This window comes from Pinus tabuliformis, chromosome 5_1, assembly GCF_031772625.1.
Source record: "Pinus tabuliformis cultivar Carrire ecotype Pingquan chromosome 5_1, CPIR1, whole genome shotgun sequence".
Taxonomy (NCBI): domain Eukaryota; kingdom Viridiplantae; phylum Streptophyta; class Pinopsida; order Pinales; family Pinaceae; genus Pinus; species Pinus tabuliformis.
The window spans coordinates 626,777,459-626,795,578 of NC_142305.1; the positions used below are offsets into that span (position 1 = coordinate 626,777,459).

At 40.9% G+C, this 18,120-nt stretch overlaps 2 protein-coding genes across 2 annotated transcripts in view; both read left to right on the forward strand.

Annotated features, from left to right (window-relative positions):
* Nucleotides 1-18,120, forward strand: part of LOC149166499 (uncharacterized) — a 555,184-nt gene that overhangs the window by 398,004 nt on the left and 139,060 nt on the right. The window lies entirely within an intron of this gene.
* Nucleotides 11,857-13,500, forward strand: LOC149166500 (uncharacterized). The gene is made up of 2 exons (XM_089431355.1): nt 11,857-12,496; nt 12,607-13,500. Exons 1-2 carry the CDS (start codon nt 11,857-11,859, stop codon nt 13,200-13,202), a joined length of 1,236 nt encoding a protein of 411 aa, XP_089287481.1. The 3' UTR covers nt 13,203-13,500.

Sequence of the window (18,120 nt, forward strand, 5' to 3'; positions counted from 1 at the left end):
CAAATGTCAAATATGCCAAAAGCCTTGGACCCATTTTGGGAGTATGGGGAGGCTGTTGGTGGGGCAAATCAGGCATATATATCATGCAACTTGTGTGGGACCAAGATGTCAGGAGGGATTACACGATTGAAATACCATCTAGCTAAACTCTCTGCATATGATGCAGATGTGATGCCTTGTATGGTTTCTAGTGCAGAGGTTATACAAAAAGCTCGTGAAGCAATTGTTGAACAAGACAGAAAGAAAGCTGCTAGGGAGAGGCCAATGGTCTCAGATAGATAGCTGCTAGTTTTATTTGTTTTGCAACTTTTGCTACATATAAGTTTATAACTCATGATGATGAAATACTTTTAAAGTTTTATATATGTGATGTTTTGTTTGAGTCCTTGATTGGACAATTATCACTATCAGGGATCAGCAGGATATGTGACATTGTGATGTTATTTTGTTTGAGTCCTTGATTGGACAATTATCACTATCGGGGATCAACAGGATATGTGATGTTATTTTGTTTGAGTCCTTGATTGGACAATTATCAGGGATCAGCAGGATTTGGTATCGCCTTTGAATTTTGACGTATCATTTCTATTTGACATCATATATATCAATGCCTTCTTCATATTTATGTGCCAATGTGTTTAGTTCATGTTGTTATTGCTTTATATGTTTAGAAATCTGAAAAAAAAATGAATATATTATGCATTTTTTATGCTCGCCGATATTTGCCGATATTTTCGCCGATATTGCCGATAAGATATTTTTTGGACCCTCGTCGATATTTTCCCGATACCAATATTATCAATAGTGCTCAAAAGGATGAGAAAGGCTTCCCAAAGGAGGGAATTTCTCCTTGAGCTGCCAAATTTCAACACTACCTCTCAGCTAGGGAAAAACTTTTGACTGCATCAAAAATCTCATCTCAAATGTTTTGTCATTGACATTGTTGTATCATGTCATATCTTGTCTCTGCTGATCTCTGCTCATCTCTGTTCATTTGTTGAACACTCTAATCTAAAGAAGAAGAATCATCACAGGGGAGATAAATCCGCCACCATATATCCAAGGACAATAGGAGAGATATGACTTACCGCAATGGGTAAGGATCACACACATCTATTGTCCGCTGATCTTCCCACCTTGACCCTCAAGAATCAAGTGGTAGAACACCTGCATCCCATCACTTGGGAGAGATACCACTTACCATAAAAGGTAAGGATCACACACACCCAAGTCTCCTCACCCATTGGCTAGATGGGTGGCAATCCATACAAGCCTAGCTTGAGGGTAGGATGCATACTGGGGTATACTCTGTCATGTCCAAGAACTAATAAGGAGAGATACAACTTGTCATAAATGACAAGGATCACACACACCCTATAGTGACATTAGGAGATATACAACTTACCGCAGGGGGTAAGGATCACACAAACCTATTGTCCAGAGGTGCCTTGACCCCAGGAGCTCTCCAGCTCAATTCCTCTCCCTGTGAGCTCAAACAGGGGGAACAGCGTAGCTTAGTCTCCTCGATCAGTCGTGACCCTTTCTCAAGAGGGTCACATCCACCAGTCCAAGCTACTCTCTGAAGACCAAGAACTTCCCTTTGGCAAAGCCTTGGTAAGAATATTAGCTATCTACTCATCAGTCGAAATGTGATGGAGTCTTATGACTCCTCTGCACCATATCTCCAATGTAGTGATATCTAATCTCAATATGCTTGGACTTGTCATGGAATACGAGATTCTCTGCCATCGGATCTCACTCTTGTTGTCGCAATATATCACTATCGTATCTAGAACCTGCTCAAACAACTCTCCAAAGAGCTTCCTCAACCATACTGCCTCACAACTAGTCATGCTAGCAGCAATATACTTAGCCTCCGCTGTGCTAAAGCAATGGATTTATGCTTCTTGCTCATCCAAGATATCATGGCAGATACAAGGCTAAAACAACACCCCGATGTTGTCTCCCTATTAATAAAATTTCCAGCCCAGTCAACATCATTGTAACCATGAAGTCTCACATCTCCGACAATATATCTCTGTCCAAGATTAATAGCCCCATGAAGGTATCTCAACACATGCTTAGCAGCGACCCAACATGGATGAAGAGGTTCGGTCATAAATTGACTCAAGGTATTAACTGCAAAACATATGTCCAATCGAGTGTTCACTAGGAACATCAATGCCCCAATCAACTATCAGTACTCAGAGAGATTTGCCAAGTCAGGTTCAGCAGATTCTCCACATAATTTGTTGAAGTTCATCTCCATCTGTGTGGCCATGGACTTGCATGTTGCCATACCAAATCTTTCCAGCAATTTCACAAATATTTCCCCTGTGAAAGGAAAATCTCACCAAGCCTCTGCCACACCTCTAAGCCGAGGAAGTAGTGCATCAATCTAAAGTCTTTCATCTCAAATTCAGAGGCGAGCTCCCTCTTACACTCGAGAATCAAAGCTTGTTCGCCTATCAAGAATAAGTCATCAACATATAAAACCAAAATCAGGGGCATACCTTGGACAACTTTGAAGTAGTGGTTTGAGTCGGCATTGCTCCTTGTGAATCCAAGCTTCATCAGGTAGCTATCAGTGTGGGCATACAAAGCCCTGAGGGCTTGCTTCAACCCATTCAATTCTTTCTTCTGTCGTCACTCATGAGTCTTCCTGTCCTACTCCTCAAATCCCTGTGGTTGCTCAACATATACTTCTTCTTTGAGTATACCATGTAGAAATGCAGTCTTCACATCCATTTGGTGAAGAGTCCATCCCTGGCTAGTAGCTAGAGCCACAATGGATCAAATAGTGGTATAACGGGCAACCAGTGCAAAGATGTCATCATAATCTTCTCTCTCTTTTTGGGAGAAACCTCTAGCCACAAACCTCACCTTATATTTCTCAAGACTTCCATCCGCACCATGCTTAATCTTGTACAACCATTTAAAAGTCACAACAAATTTTCCTTCGGGTCTCGGTACCACTTCCCATACATCATTCTTCATTATAGATTCATACTCTTCGACCATAACATCTTGCCACAGCAACTTTTTCAATTCTTCTTCAAAAGTGTGAGGTTCAACCTATATCATGTTGCTCATAGCCACAACATATCCCTAATATCAACATGGCTTCTTGCTTTCCCTGAAGGTTCCTCTGGTAGCAACATGTCTCTTAGCATCCCGTGAAGTGTCACGGAGCCAAAGTGGTCTCTTCCTGGTAGGAGGATCACATGGAGGGGGATCCAAGGGACCCATCGGTTCCATGGGATCATCAACAATGTCAGACTCAGGCCGAAGCATAGAAGGGCCTTCTAGAATATCCATGGCATCATCATTCCTATCAACATTATGTAATATCCCAAATTGAAATTTACAACAAATAACAGATACATGAACTAGGCTATAACAAATAAAATTCACCACATGTTGTCGCACAGAATGTCTAGGCACCGCGACAACAGCTCAGATTGGGGGCTGTCACCCTGATCCCCAATGTCTCCGTTTAAGCTGTCTCCCTACAGTAGGCTAAGGGGGGTAGACCCTATGGAAAAGTGGAATGAAGAAGAACTAGTTGGGAGCCAACCAATTCGGGAGACACAGTGAAGCGATCAAGTACTTTATTAAGATTTAGCAAGACTTATAGGATTTAATTAGATTTTAAACGATTGATACCAGTGCCTTATGGAGTCAACGATCTTGCTAGGGAAATTAAGACCAAGTAATCGATTAGCAACTGCTGCTTAGATGAATGACTATTTTATACGAAATGCAGATCCTAAAACTAATGTGAGATACAAGAATCTTGATTAATTTTAGTTAAATGCCTATTTAAATGTGAACCCTTCAATCCTTTCTGTGTTGAGCCTGATTTCGTAGTAATTGGCAGAGAGAAGATCAGGAGAAGCACACTAAGGTGTGATTAACGATACCTCTCCTGAAATTCTAACATACCCAGTGCCTCCGGCGCTGCAAAAACTGTGGCTCTGATGACTGCAAGGTCACCATTTTAAGTACTATTAAAATAGGCTTCTCAAGAAAAGACGGATGGAGATCTATTTGTCTATCGACCAAGCTTATGCTTGGAAGTAAATTTTATCTATGCAAAGTTAACTTATATGCAAATGCACTGGAAGATGAGATGAAGTTAGACTCGAGAATGGGAAAACACTTATGCCGTAAAAGCCCTCGATTACCCAAATGAAATGCTTGCCTTTTTTTAGATGAAGACTTAGAAAATAAACTCTTGAAGATACTATAGTTAAAACACCAGCTTATTTCAAATCTTCTTGATACAATTTAGCTCAAAGAGAACAAAAACAACTTTGCAATTCGATATCAATGTCAACAGATGCTAAAAGAAATACTTAGTTTATGAAACAAAGGATATGCATTTTATCACAATTCCATGATAGAGTACTTAATTTTCAGAAATTAATTTTTAGGACAGCAATAAGAAAAACTTTATGACAACAGTGAATGACAATGAAAACAGTAAGCTATCAATGATATCTTTATGCTAAAAATTTACCGAAATTTTTTCAAACTTTCCCACATGAATTATAAAAAAATTTCAGTCTGTTATGATGTGATTTCCGGAATTATATTAGATCTGATATACTTATTACAACCAACAATTAAAACATGAAATAAGCCTAATGATGAATGTCCAACTCAAGAAATTAATTCCTTAATGTATTAGACAACTTAGGAACTGATTTTGGGCTAACTAACATGAAATTTTTCCACTATTATATTTCAGACTTCAGAAATAGAAATATTCAGAGATAACAGTCACCCAAAATGTAGATCTAGGCCAAATTCTTGATACACATCAAACATAAATGACTTATTAATGTATTTAGCAATTTTTTAGTTAATTTCAAACCACTTAGATGTGTTTTTCACCACTATTAGAAAGGTATATGACTGTTGTAGCAAACAATGAGGAAAAAGATGGTTTAGAGATCAAACCCTTAGGCCCTAGGCTTTGAAGATCATTTGCCCAAGTTGCCAAAAAATTTCAATATCTGAAACACAAATTTTTACCAAATTTTCTGCAAAAACCCACCAATGATTAACTTCAGAAAATCAAATATTCAAATCAGAAATGGAGCAAGGGAATCTAGGGCCAATGAGAGCTAGCACTAGGCCCAATAGAACTAGCGTTGGGCTAGGAGAAGGCAGATCTGGGCTTAGGAGCCCCAAAACTTGAAACCCTTGTTCTGAAAAAAATTATTTTGCTTCAGATCTTCAGATTTATTGCAAAATCTTTAATGGTTGGCCTTGTAAAAAGATTTGGGATAAGATATTGCCCTCCAGGGCCTAGATCTGTCTCAAAACCCCCAGATCTGCTTGAAAAATCTCAAATCTGAAGATTTACTTGGCTGATTTCTCAGATCTATTCCTGCAAACAATCTTTGAGCCCAGATCTTGCCCTCCAGGGTCTAGATCTAGCTCAGATCTGAAGATTTTTTTGGCTGATTTCTCAGATCTGAAGATTTTTTTGGCTGATTTCTCAGATCTATTCCTGCACAAATGAAAAGAGAAAAACCCAATACCCAATATGTACAAAAATAGAGAAAATCCAAAAAAACCAAAGTGTTAAAATTCAAAATTATGTTACAAAGCTTCAGATCTACACAGGTAAATAATAGATCTACACAAATAATTTACAGATCTATACAAATAATTTACAGATCTATCAGATTTGAGGAGTATACGTCCAACTCCGCTCTCAGATATGATAATCTAAGGCTCTTAATAGCCAGATCTATCAAAATTTCCACAAAATATTTAAAAGATTTTGAAATTTTAGAGAGGTAGTAGACCAAAAACACCCTGTAGAAAAAAGATTATCGTTAGATAAATCTTGAGGCTTATATGAAGTAGGCTTTTCAGAAAAGATGTGTTGATAATTCGCTGGTCCAACCAAGAACTATCCCCAAACGCTCAATGAGAACCTGAGAGATCTTCTGCAAATACTAGATCAACCATCAAATTAAGTAGATAAATAGAACAACAATAAAATTTTGAAGAAATAGAGATACTTGCTACTTCAATCAAAATTAAAAATGTTACCCTAGATCCAATAAACTGAATATGATACCTGTATTCAGATTATTCTAAGAGAGCTATTGATTGATAGCTTTCACATAATATTAAGCAGAAATTAAAACAATTTTACCATAAATTCATGAAGAGGAACACTACAGCACGTTGAAACCCCAAAGACTTTTGCATTAATTCAAAAAAGTATACAAGAGAGCTTGAGAGCTTAGTACACGATCCAGAGATCAGATGATCTCAACTGACAACTGACCTCCTATTTAAAGATAAATCTTCCAACGGCTAGTTCAAGTGATCTTTGTCAAAGTAAATTCAACCGTTGATGAGGATCAATTTTTTTTTAATCTCATCCGTCGAAATTTTAAATATTGAGGAAATTTTGAATTTTTCAATTAAATGCATTTTAATTAATTCAAAAATTAAATTTTTGAATTAATTTCCTCAAAATTTTGACTTTGACTTAACCACAAGGACCAAAGGCTTAAAATCTAGCAAAATAATCAATTAACCTTAGTCCCTGACCTCTTAAAATTTAATTTTTTAAAGAACCCACGAATTTTGCCTTTGGAAAATTTAAATTTACGTAAGACTTATAATTAATTAAATTTCTGGCTTAGGATTTTAATTAATTTTGTCCAGAAAATTTAATTAATTAACCTAAGAGAGGATAAATTATTTTTCTAACCCTCAAGACACTTTACATCATGATTTTTACATTTTTTACATCTCAAGGGGGAAAATCCATCTAAAAAGGACCCTCACAGACTACCCATTTCTGCGACACAAATATAATCCAACAGACTAAGCAATTTGTAATAAAATAACCTAACCAAATAGTTAGGATTATTCCCAAATCACTTTTACACAGACTTAATCTATAACACTAGTACTTGCCTAAGATCCTGGTGACAAAATTCATTTCAGTTTTGGGGTAAGACTGAAGGAAAACTCTGCCGACCATTCGAGAATGGATCTGTGAGGCAAAAAACCTCCCGGAATGTAGTTTGTTACCAGAAAAATAGGTTTACCTAGGCAATTACATACATGACACAGATCTGTTGAGATTATTTACATCACATATATGCAGAATGGGTTTACATTATAACATAACAATCAAGCTAATGATGATTGCTAGATGACACAGACATATCGATCAGATGCTATCCCTTTTGTGAAAAAAGGGGTGTACTGCTATGGGTCGTTGATACGTAGTGGTCAACACCACACATGCACTAGTCAATAAAACACAAGAAATTGGGAGAATAACTGATCCATTTTATTAATGTGGAGAACTGAGTACATCAGATGATAAGAAAGGTAGAACCTGGGCTTGCTACTGCAAGCTATGCAAAACCCAGGTGAGAGTACAATGCTCAAATGCTGAAGAGGTTCTCCACCAAAACTGTGCCTTGCCCAAAAAATGTTGATGCTAATTACTAAATGGAACTGAAATATTTGCCCTGAAGAGTGCTTGGAATGAGCTGAAACTCTGTGGGTGGCCTCCTCACTAGAAACCTAGAATAACCCAGAAAAATATCACAGACCCCAATGCTAGAAATGCTTTCCACAAAATATGTGCACTAGCCAGAGAATTACTGCTGCTACTGCTGGAATAGAATTGGGGTTGCTGGAATAGAATTTGGGTTGAATCCACCGACCCTCGGTGACCCTCCACAAGTGCGAATTGCCCAATCTGGCTAGAAAACGCCCCCCAGAATTGATACTATTGAATTATGCCCAAATCCACCGCAGAAAATTTCTCCCAGCTCCAGTAAAATTCTCCACTAAGAAATACCTCCTATCTCCAACCCTTATCTCTCTCGACTCCACTTCTCTAAACCCGTGTGTAGCACATGGTCAATAGCTTCTGCGCTCTTGCAAAGATAGAAAAATCGATCTACATAATAGCCTCCAATCTAGCCCTGGGATTAACTATCTAAACTCTGGTCTAACAATAAGAGAATTACCTGCAAAATCTTGGAGCCTCTAACCCACGCTTGCTCCCACAATGTACTCAACAAATGTACTTCTGCGCACAAAAAAAATGCACTGCTGAGCAAACTCCTGCAATGATGTCCAATGGAAGATCTGAATTGAGCTCCCCAAATTGCCTCACTAGGGAGACACTCGAAGTTCTCCGAAATGAGGGTGGAATTCCACTTAGAATTTGTGGTGCTAAACAACACTTTGGCCTTTGTGCTAAACAACTCCAAGAGAAGATGAAATATGAAGTGTAATAGCCAAAAGGTAATCCACAAAGTGAGTCCATCTCCTTTTATAATTTCTCCTCATTCTTCTAGACTCCCTTTTTTAATATTATTTTATTGGTGGGGGCCATTTTCCACTAAGTTACTTTTGTTGCCATTTTTATAAAATAATAATTTTCCGCTATTCTGCAATAAAATAATACTAGCCACCTTTCTACAATAATACTTGCCCATTTTTAATTAATATTACTAAAATTGGGCAAAATTGCTTAGTGACTCCCATGCTCACAAAATTGGGGACATTACAGTTCTCCTTGCCAAAAATTGCTTGTCCTCAAGCAATGCTCGAACAAGCACTCCCTCTCTTTGCTAGCCCAAATTGTCCCTACAAACAATATCGAGGTCCCAAATGTGCCACTGAGTCACCCTGAATCCGTGCACCGACCTATGATAAATCAATCCCTTGATACCAAAGTCCCATGCTAATCTAAAAAATATGCCACCATGTCGATGTTGCGCCACTCTGATTATAACTGTTTGCCCATCGTGTGCATATTGTATCCTCCTCTCGTAGAACTTGATGGTGAAATACCAATAAAGGCCAAATACATCTTGCCCAAGCATCTCCATGATGCCAAAGCCTGCCCATCCAAAGCTAACATTGAACCTGTGTAGCGACAAGGAAATCCTGCCTCGTCATACAATGAAGACCTCCACGAACCCCCATGTGTCAACCCAAGAGTGAACTAGACCACTTTCTGCCATGACTCCACTCATCACGAGACAAAGTGATCTATCAACCAATTGAATCCCTTGATCACATAGTCAGAGTTGCTATGGCATAACTCTGACAACTATTGGAATCCATTTGTGCCTTGCTCTAGTCCCTGCATGTAATCAATATTTAGGCTCCATATATCATGAACTAATTTGATGCATGCTAAATTGCCATGTGCTTGCAACTGTGTAGTACCGATGATAGCTGGAAACCACATCTGCCAACTAGCTACACCCTGAATGCAACCATTAGATGGGTATTCGATACTTGCAATTGACTCAGTGTATGCGGATCTGTCCTAGTCCTACTAACCATCACCACTAAGTCTGCCATCCGCCCTCTCGATAATGTGTCAATACAATGTTTGGAGCCCGAACACCCACTGGAAAATTGCCTCAATCGTACATGGTATCCCCTGCTCATGCAAGATCCTGACATGCCCTGCGGAAAGAGTGCCACATGTCTCCCCTGTGACCAACTCCCCGGGTGTAGGCTCAGTGATGAACGGTATGCCACCCCTGCAGAAGATCACCTCATCCCTTAGCCAGTGGCTATCAACCCATGCACTGACCCTGGTCCTCCAATGGAGAATATCTATTGTGCCCTTGAGGCATTGAACCTCATAGCGTCGTCTCAGGAAAATTCCCCAAGTCCTACTATGCACACTATGGGTCTGGATCGGACACAACAAGGCTCCCCTCAACTACACGTGGTGCCAACAAGTGGAAGATGCATGGGTTCCGATGGGTATGATCAAGAACCCGTGTGGATGCTCACAACCAACCCTATGACCATCCTGCTCTCCAAACCTGGGTATGCCCATCTCACTGGCATGCCTGACCTCCTTGTCAAGGAATCTCCCTGCTAGTCATAGTTTTCAAAACCGTTCCGGTCTGACCGGTTACCGGCCTAACCGGCCGGTTAGGAGGCTCACCGGTCAGAACCGGTGAAAAAACCCAGTCAGCACCCTAACTTGCCCAGATTTTAGACCTAACCGGTCAAAACCGGCCGGTTTAGGTCCTAACCGGCCGGTTTTTTGCTAACCGGCCGGTTCCGTCCTAAACCGGCCGGTTTAGGGACAGGCCGCCGGTAAAGGTAAAAAGCGGACGGTTTTTTGCAGCTGAGGGCGGTTTAGGGTTTTTGGGGGTGAGGGAAAGGGATTTTCCCTCCAAAAAGACCCTCACAATTGCTATAAGACACCCCTCTCACCCTCATTTGTCTCACACAACTGATTTGGAGTGTTTGTGAGTGTTTGTGAGTTTGTTTGTGAGCTTGGAGAGTGGAGTTTTTGCTGAAGTAGTCATCTTGGAGTTGGAGTTGGAGCTATTTTGGAGATAGTGTGTAGCTGTCAGTGGAGTTGCCATCATCAAGAGGAGGCTAAGGGAGCTACTTTGCATTTCCAGGTAAGGATTTGCACTTGATAATTCCTCATTTGGGTCTGCTGTCCATGAATTAATTTTTTTGTGCTATAAACTTCTCATTTCAATGATCTATCATCTATGCTAAGCCTATGAACTCTCTAGCTCTATGCTATCAAATTTTTTAGCTTGCATGTGCATTTTTTTTCCTACATTTATCATTGGTTTTCCATGTTCCTTAGCTGCAATTTTTTTTTTAAATGGCAGATTTATTTGCAAATTGTTATTATTTCAAGCAAACATGGCTCCAAAAGGAAAGGACAGTGCATGGGCTCATTGTGATGTAGTTGAGGGAAAAATGATATGCAAATTATGCCATAAATCTATTGGAGGTGGGGGTATTCTTAGGTTGAAACAACACTTGGCTGGGGTAAGAGGCCAAGTAAAGCCATGTGATGCACCAAATGCACTGTTAGGTCCTATTAGGGCAGAATACATTGCCAAGCTTGAAAAATTTTATGAGGATAAGGCTAGGGAGAAGGCCATCCAAGATGAAATTGCAAGGAAGAGGGAATTATTAGAAGCCATGAAAGAGAGTGGGTATGATGATTCTGAGATTCAAGACTCCACTTCTATCCCTTCCACCAATGACCCCTTTCACTATGTTCATCCTTCTGTTGGAGTTGGCCAACCATCAAGAGGACCAAAGAGACAAAACATCCAAAGTTATTTCTCATCTTCTGCCACCATTGCTTCTTCTAAATCTAATCCCACTTCCTCCCAGCCAAGTTCTCAACCCACTTTGGATCAGCATTGGAAAAAACAATGCAAAGAAACTTCTCACCAATACATTGCTAGATGGTGGTATGATTCAGATATCCCATTTAATGCTGCTCGCTCACCTTATTACCAAGCTATGTGGGACTCTGTTATAGCTGCAGGAAAGGGCTTCAAAGGCCCTAGTATGCATGACTTGAGGGGAGCTCTTTTGCAAAAAGAGATATCTTCCATTGATGAGTATTTGACTGAGTTTAGAGAGTCATGGGTCAAAACAGGTTGTTCCATTATGTCAGATGGATGGACCGATGGAAAGAACCGCACTATCATTAATTTCCTTGTTTCTTGCCCTCAAGGAACCATGTTTTTGAAATCAGTTGATGCATCTGATAGGGTAAAGGATGCAAGCCTTCTATTTGAGCTTTTGGATAACATTATTCAGGAAGTTGGGGAGCAGCATGTTGTGCAGGTCATCACTGATAATGCCTCAAACTATGTTCTTGCTGGAAAGATGCTTGAGGCCAAATATAAGACCATATTTTGGACTCCATGTGCTGCACATTGCATAGACCTCATGCTTGAGGATATAGGCAAGGTGGAGTGGGTAAAAAACACTGTAGAGCATGCCAAGTGCATTACGAAATACATTTACAACCACTCATGGGTATTGAGCCTAATGAGGAAACACACTGGAGGCAAAGAGCTTGTTAGGCCTGCAATTACGAGATTTGCAACTCACTTCCTCACGTTGCAATGTCTCAATGGTCAACATAGAAACTTGCAGAAAATGTTTTCCTCTGATGAATGGTCTGAATCTCGGTGGGCTCGTAGACCAGATGGAAAAGACACCAAAAAGAAAGTGTTAGACACTTATTTTTGGAAAAGGTCTGTAGAGCTTGTGAAAATTACCGAGCCCCTTGTTAAGGTGCTAAGGTTGGTGGATGGGGAAAGATTGGCCATGGGCTACATTTATGAAGCTATGGATCAGGCAAAGGAGCAGATACGGGCAGCTTACAATGACAGGTTAGCTAAATATGGCCGTATATGGGAGATCATTGATAACAGATGGAACAATCAACTCCATCGTCCTATACATGCAGCCGGGTATTTTTTGAACCCAAGGTATCACTATAAAAATCGGCTAGGAGATCAGCATGATGGGGAGGTCAGAGCTGGATTGATTGATTGCTTGGAGCGCATGGTCCCTAACCATGTAGACCAGTTGGATATACATAGACAGCTTACTATTTTCAATCAAGCAAGTGGTACTTTTGGCAAAAACTTGGCAAAGATGGCAAGAGATGTGGACCAACCAGGTAAGCAATTCCAATTTCCATTTTGTTTTTCATTTCAAGTTAAAATTGTTTACGTTCTTTACAATTCAAATTATAAACTAAGTTACTAATTATTGTCTTTTTCTTTGCAGCACATTGGTGGGAGTCATTTGGTGGCCAGTGTCCTCAATTGCAAAGGTTTGCAATTAGAGTCCTCAGTCAAACTTGCAGTGCTTCAGGTTGTGAGCGCAATTGGTCTGTTTTTGAGCGCATACACACGAAGAAGAGAAACCGTTTGGAACAAAAACGGTTAAATGATCTTGTTTTTGTGCAATACAACCTTCGACTGAGGAGGAACCAAATGATGAGCAAATCACCTGATCTAGATCCCATTGTGTTGGACGATATTGATCCAACATCAGAATGGGTGGAGGAGACTGAAGATCCTGTGTTTGAGGCTGATTTTGATATCGACATGGCTTTAGCGGAGGATGAGGCAGATTATGTGGCGGCATCAGAACCAGGATCAGTAGCGGCATCAAGGAAAGGCAAGGAACCAATGGAAGGCACTAGTCGTGCAGGTCGACAAACTCGTGCTTCCACTAGGTCCACTTCTATTGTCATTGGTGGCATTGATACTGATGTTGCAGATGAGGCAGAGGCATCCTCAGACTCTGAACCAGATGATGTCTATGTAGCTCCTGATGATGATCATGTGTCTAGTAGTGGTGATGATCTTGATGATTGATCATGTGTACACTGTAGACTTGTAGTAGGCCAATGGCCTCATAGCTTGCAGCATGGTTTTTGGACTCTATAGGCCATTTAGAGCCTCATTTCTTATGTATTTTGCTATTTTGTCGATGATATGTATTGCACTCGGTGCCATTTTGATATATTCACCTTTGCATGGTATATAAATGAGCAAACTTTGCATATTTTGTCTCTATTGGCTTGGAATCATGGTTTTACATCTTAAAAATAGTTTTTTTTCATTAAAAATTAATTATTTAATGTATTTTTTAAAAACCGGTTCGTTTAGACCAAACCAGTCCCGGTTAGACCGGTTCCGGTCGGTAAACCGGTTAGCTAGGTGGACCGGTTCGGTCACCGGTTCCGGTTTTAAAAACACTGCTGCTAGTAGCACTCTCCCAGTCCGCAATGCAACCCCACACACTACTGTATCCTCGTGCCCCCTAGTATACAACTACACCCAGTTGCAAATCTTTGTGCACTGTTGGACCTTACTAAATGTTGTCGCATCATCCGAGATCAATTGACATCCCTCCTGTATCGATGTGTTCGTCACACTACGAGGAAATGCACTGCAATGTGAGCCGCTCCTCCTACACCACTGCGCACCACCGTGCATCTTCGTGCTCCTCTGTATATGGCTGCGCATAACTGCATACCCTGATACTCCCCTGGATGCCATGGTATAAAACTGAGTCAGTGGGCATTAACTTGCATCATTCCTGCATCATCGTCTCCCCTAACTCACTACCACTACCCCTGATGTGTGGACCTCCTCTCCTAATCCTCCCTGAGAGATCTAATAGGAAAACATCCCTAAGTGCCAGTGGCAGTGACCCCATAGTGCCCCCTACAGCCATGGAAAATCCTCAAATCCATACAAGACATTGTTTGGTAGCTTGCTAATGCCACCTCCGACAAACTCTTGCCAGAGTATGTTGATCATCCTCTGATCCTGTGTACAACCACCATATGAAGACAATCAAAGGGCTCTTCCCATAAACTGACTAGCCACTGGTGCTGACTGAAACTCCCCTAGCGAATGCGTGCACTCAACTGCTAGGTCAACTATACCACCAATGTCATAGTCAACCGACATATTTGGTAAACGATAGGTAGTCCCACCTGGATCCCAGTGCCAGTCTGGGCTTCCGGTATCCCGAATGTCTGGAAGCTCTTGCTATGCTTCACGTTGGTCTACTACCATCTCCATAATCCTAGCCCACTCCATTGGGTACTAACTCAGAATCTCTTGCCATCCAACCCCAAGAGAGGAATCAAATGCATGAACTCCCATACACAGAACAAGCCCTCCATCCTGCGAATGTTGCACCCTGTTCAACTCATGTCACCTCATCTCACCATCCTAGTCAACACATAAAACCTGGCGAGTTGACTCTGCCTCTCCCTCTCCAACATGTAGAGGCAACCTACTAGTGCTACAAGCCCCATCTATGTATGTCTGAAGAGGGTTGCTTTGATACTCCATTGTGTACCCTAGCTATACCATTAGGGAATCCAATCGTTCCCTAACGTGAGTCAGTTTGGCCGCTGACTCGGCAACACCGTTCTCATGCCCTCCAGCTCCTCGTTTTGCTATAGAATGACCTCTTGTATTGTCGTGGCCTTCGTTTTCAATGCTAGAAGGTCGACTTGGAACTAATGAAATTGTTGTGGGCGACTATCATCTGTAAATTCGGTCATAGCTCTTGACCCCTTTGTGTCTCCAAGCACCTCATCAATGGTGGATATGTCTCCTAGTACCTCATCAACAGTGGATACCTCCGTGTCTGCTAACACCTCATCAACCTGATATAGACGGTCATCATCTGGAAACTCTGTCACAACTCTGGGTGCCTCATCAACGAATACCTCCTCAATGGATGGCTTTACAGGTGAATGCTCAACTGTCTCCACCAAGGTGTCAACTAGAGCTATCAAAGGAATCTCCAACAAGGGTGACTCCTGTGCCACTCCGGGTACATCTACATGCTCCTCCTGCGCACCATCAGCTTCATGCTCCACCTCCTCAGGCTCCTGATATCTAAAGCCAGGTCTCCACTAGCATAAGCGCTTCCTAGTCTCACCCTTTAATTGCCCTTTCTCTATATGATGATCAAGTGCCTGATCTATGCTCCTCAAACGAGAGAGCCCTCCTAATCCTAGAGTCCAACACCTCATACTCATCAATCCTATCCATGAAGGACCTCATCAAATCTGCAAAGGTGTTTGGTTTCCTCTCCTTCTCTGGTTCATCCAAAAAATGAGGCATGGTAGGTCAGCTAGGCTGGCCATGGGTATTTTTCTGCTGGATTGCGCGTGTATGTGCGTGGATTCTCTGTTGGTTATGTATCAACATTCCCATCATTTGTTGCATCCCCTCTAGAACCTGTTGGTTTTGCCTCACCAACTCCTCCATGATCCCCTATGTACTCTTTCCCTTTTGCGTCATTGGAGTGTCCATAAATTCACCAATCACTGTGCATGCATGTCTAAAACTTCCATGATCTTTCTAGCTTCCCCACAGTTGGCCAAGGTCATGCTCTGATACCACTATAATATCCCAAATTGAAATTTACAACAAATAACAGATACATGAACTAAGCTACAACAAATAAAATTTACCACACATGCACCAGTCTATAAAACACAAGAAATAGGGCGAATAACTGATCCATTTTATTAATGCGAAGAACTGAGTACATCAGATGATAAGAAAGGTAAAACTTGGGTTTGCTACTGCAAGCTACGCAAAACCCAGGTGAGAGTGCAATGCTCAAATGTCAGAGAGGTTCTCCACCAAAACTGTGCCCTGCTCAGAAAATGTTGCTGCTGATTGCTGAATGGAACTGGGATATCTGCCTTGAAGAGTGCTTGGAATGAGTTGAAACTTTGTGGGTACCCTCCTCACTAGAAACACAGAATAACCTAGAAAAATATCATGGACCCCAGTGCTAGAAATGCCTCCAACAAAATATGTGCACTGGCTAGAGAATTAATGTTGCTACTGTAGGAATAGAACTAGGGTTTTTTCCCTCTAAATTGCTCAAAAATTTATGTAAAATTAACCCCAGACTCCTCCCAATAAACCCACAAAGCCCATAAAAGGTTTGGGATGAATCCACTAACCCCTGGTGACCCTCCACAAGTGCGAATTGCCCAATCTGGCTGGAAAACGCCCCACAGAATTGATACTACTGAATTATGCCCAAATCCACTGCTGAAAATTTCTCCCAGCTCCAGTTAAATTCTCCAATAAGGAATACCTCATATCTCTAACCCGTATCTCTACCAAATCCACTTCTCTAAACCCATGTGCAGCACATGGTCAATAGCTTTTGCGCCCTTGCCAAAAGATAGAAAAATCAAATCTGGGTAATAGCCCCCAATCCAGCCCGACAAATAGTTGTTTAAACTCTGGTCTAATAATAAGAGAATTCCTTGCAAAAGCTCGGAGCCTCTAACCCACACTGTCTCCTACAATGTGCTCCACAAAAGTACTCACCCAAGAAAAACGCACTACTGAGCAAACTCCTGCTAATGTCTAATGGAAGCTCTGAATTGAGCTCCCCAAATTGCCTCACTAGGGAGACACTCGAAGTTCTCTGAAATGATGGTGGAATTCTGCTTGGAATTCCTGGTGCTAAACAACACTCTGGCCCTTGTGTTAAACAACTCCAAGAGAAGATGAAATATGTAATGTAATAGCCAAAAGATAATCCACAAAATGAGTCCATCTCCTTTTCTAATTTCTCCTCATGCTTTTAGATTCTTTTTTTTTATATTATTTTATTGGTGGGGGCCATTTTCCACTAAGTTACTTTTGCCTCCATTTTAATAAAATAATAATTTGATGCTACTCTCCAATAAAATAATACTAGCCACCTTTCGCCAATAATATTTGCCCATTTTTAATTAATATAACTAAAATTGGGCAAAATTCCTAAGTGACTCCCATGCTCACACAATTGGGAACATTACACATTGGCAGGGGGAGGAGAGTCCCTTGCTTTCCCAAGGGCAACATCTTTGTCAATTGTTACATCCTTGCTAAACTCTATATTCCTTTGACGAGGTACATATATTCTATAAGCTTTAGAATTTTCACAGTAACCAACAAACACACCTTTCTTTCCAGAAGCTTCCAATTTGTTCCTTTTGTTCTTCGGTACATGAAAGTAAACAAGGTTGCCAAAGATCCTCAAATGTGCAACATCGGGCTTCACACCTGTAAAAACTTCTCTAGGAGTCCTGCCACCCAAAGCTTGATGAGGAGTCCTGTTTTGAACATAGACCCCTGTGTTAGCAACTTCACCCCATAGAAACTTTAGCAACTTTTGATCATCTAACATAGCTCAGACAACCGCCATGATGGTCTTGTTCTTCCTTTCAACCACTCCATTTTGTTTGAGGTTGTAAGGTACGATAGTATCCTCCTTGAGTCCATCTTTCTTGCAAAAATCAATGAATTCATTTGAAATGAATTCAACTCCATTATCAAACGTAAAGACTTCGATTCTCTTTCTTGTTTGTTTCTGTATCAGTGCCTTGAATTCCTTGAATATATCAAATGCTTCGTCCTTGTGCTTCAAGAAAAATATCCATGTCTTACAGGAGAACTCATCCACAAAGATTATGTAGTATAGATAGCCACCAAGAGATCACATCGACACGGGTCCACATAGATCATAATGTATGAGATGTAGTATCCCATTTGTCTTGCTTCTACTAGAAGGGAATGATCCCCTCGACTTCTTTGCATTTTCACATTCGGGACAAACCCCATCATGATTTGTTTGAACCTCAAGCATCCCAGAGGCCATCTTCCTCACTTTAGGCAAATCATCATAGTGTAGATGAGCAAATCTTCGATGCCACAACTCACATTGATGAGAGGTATCATGTACTAGGGC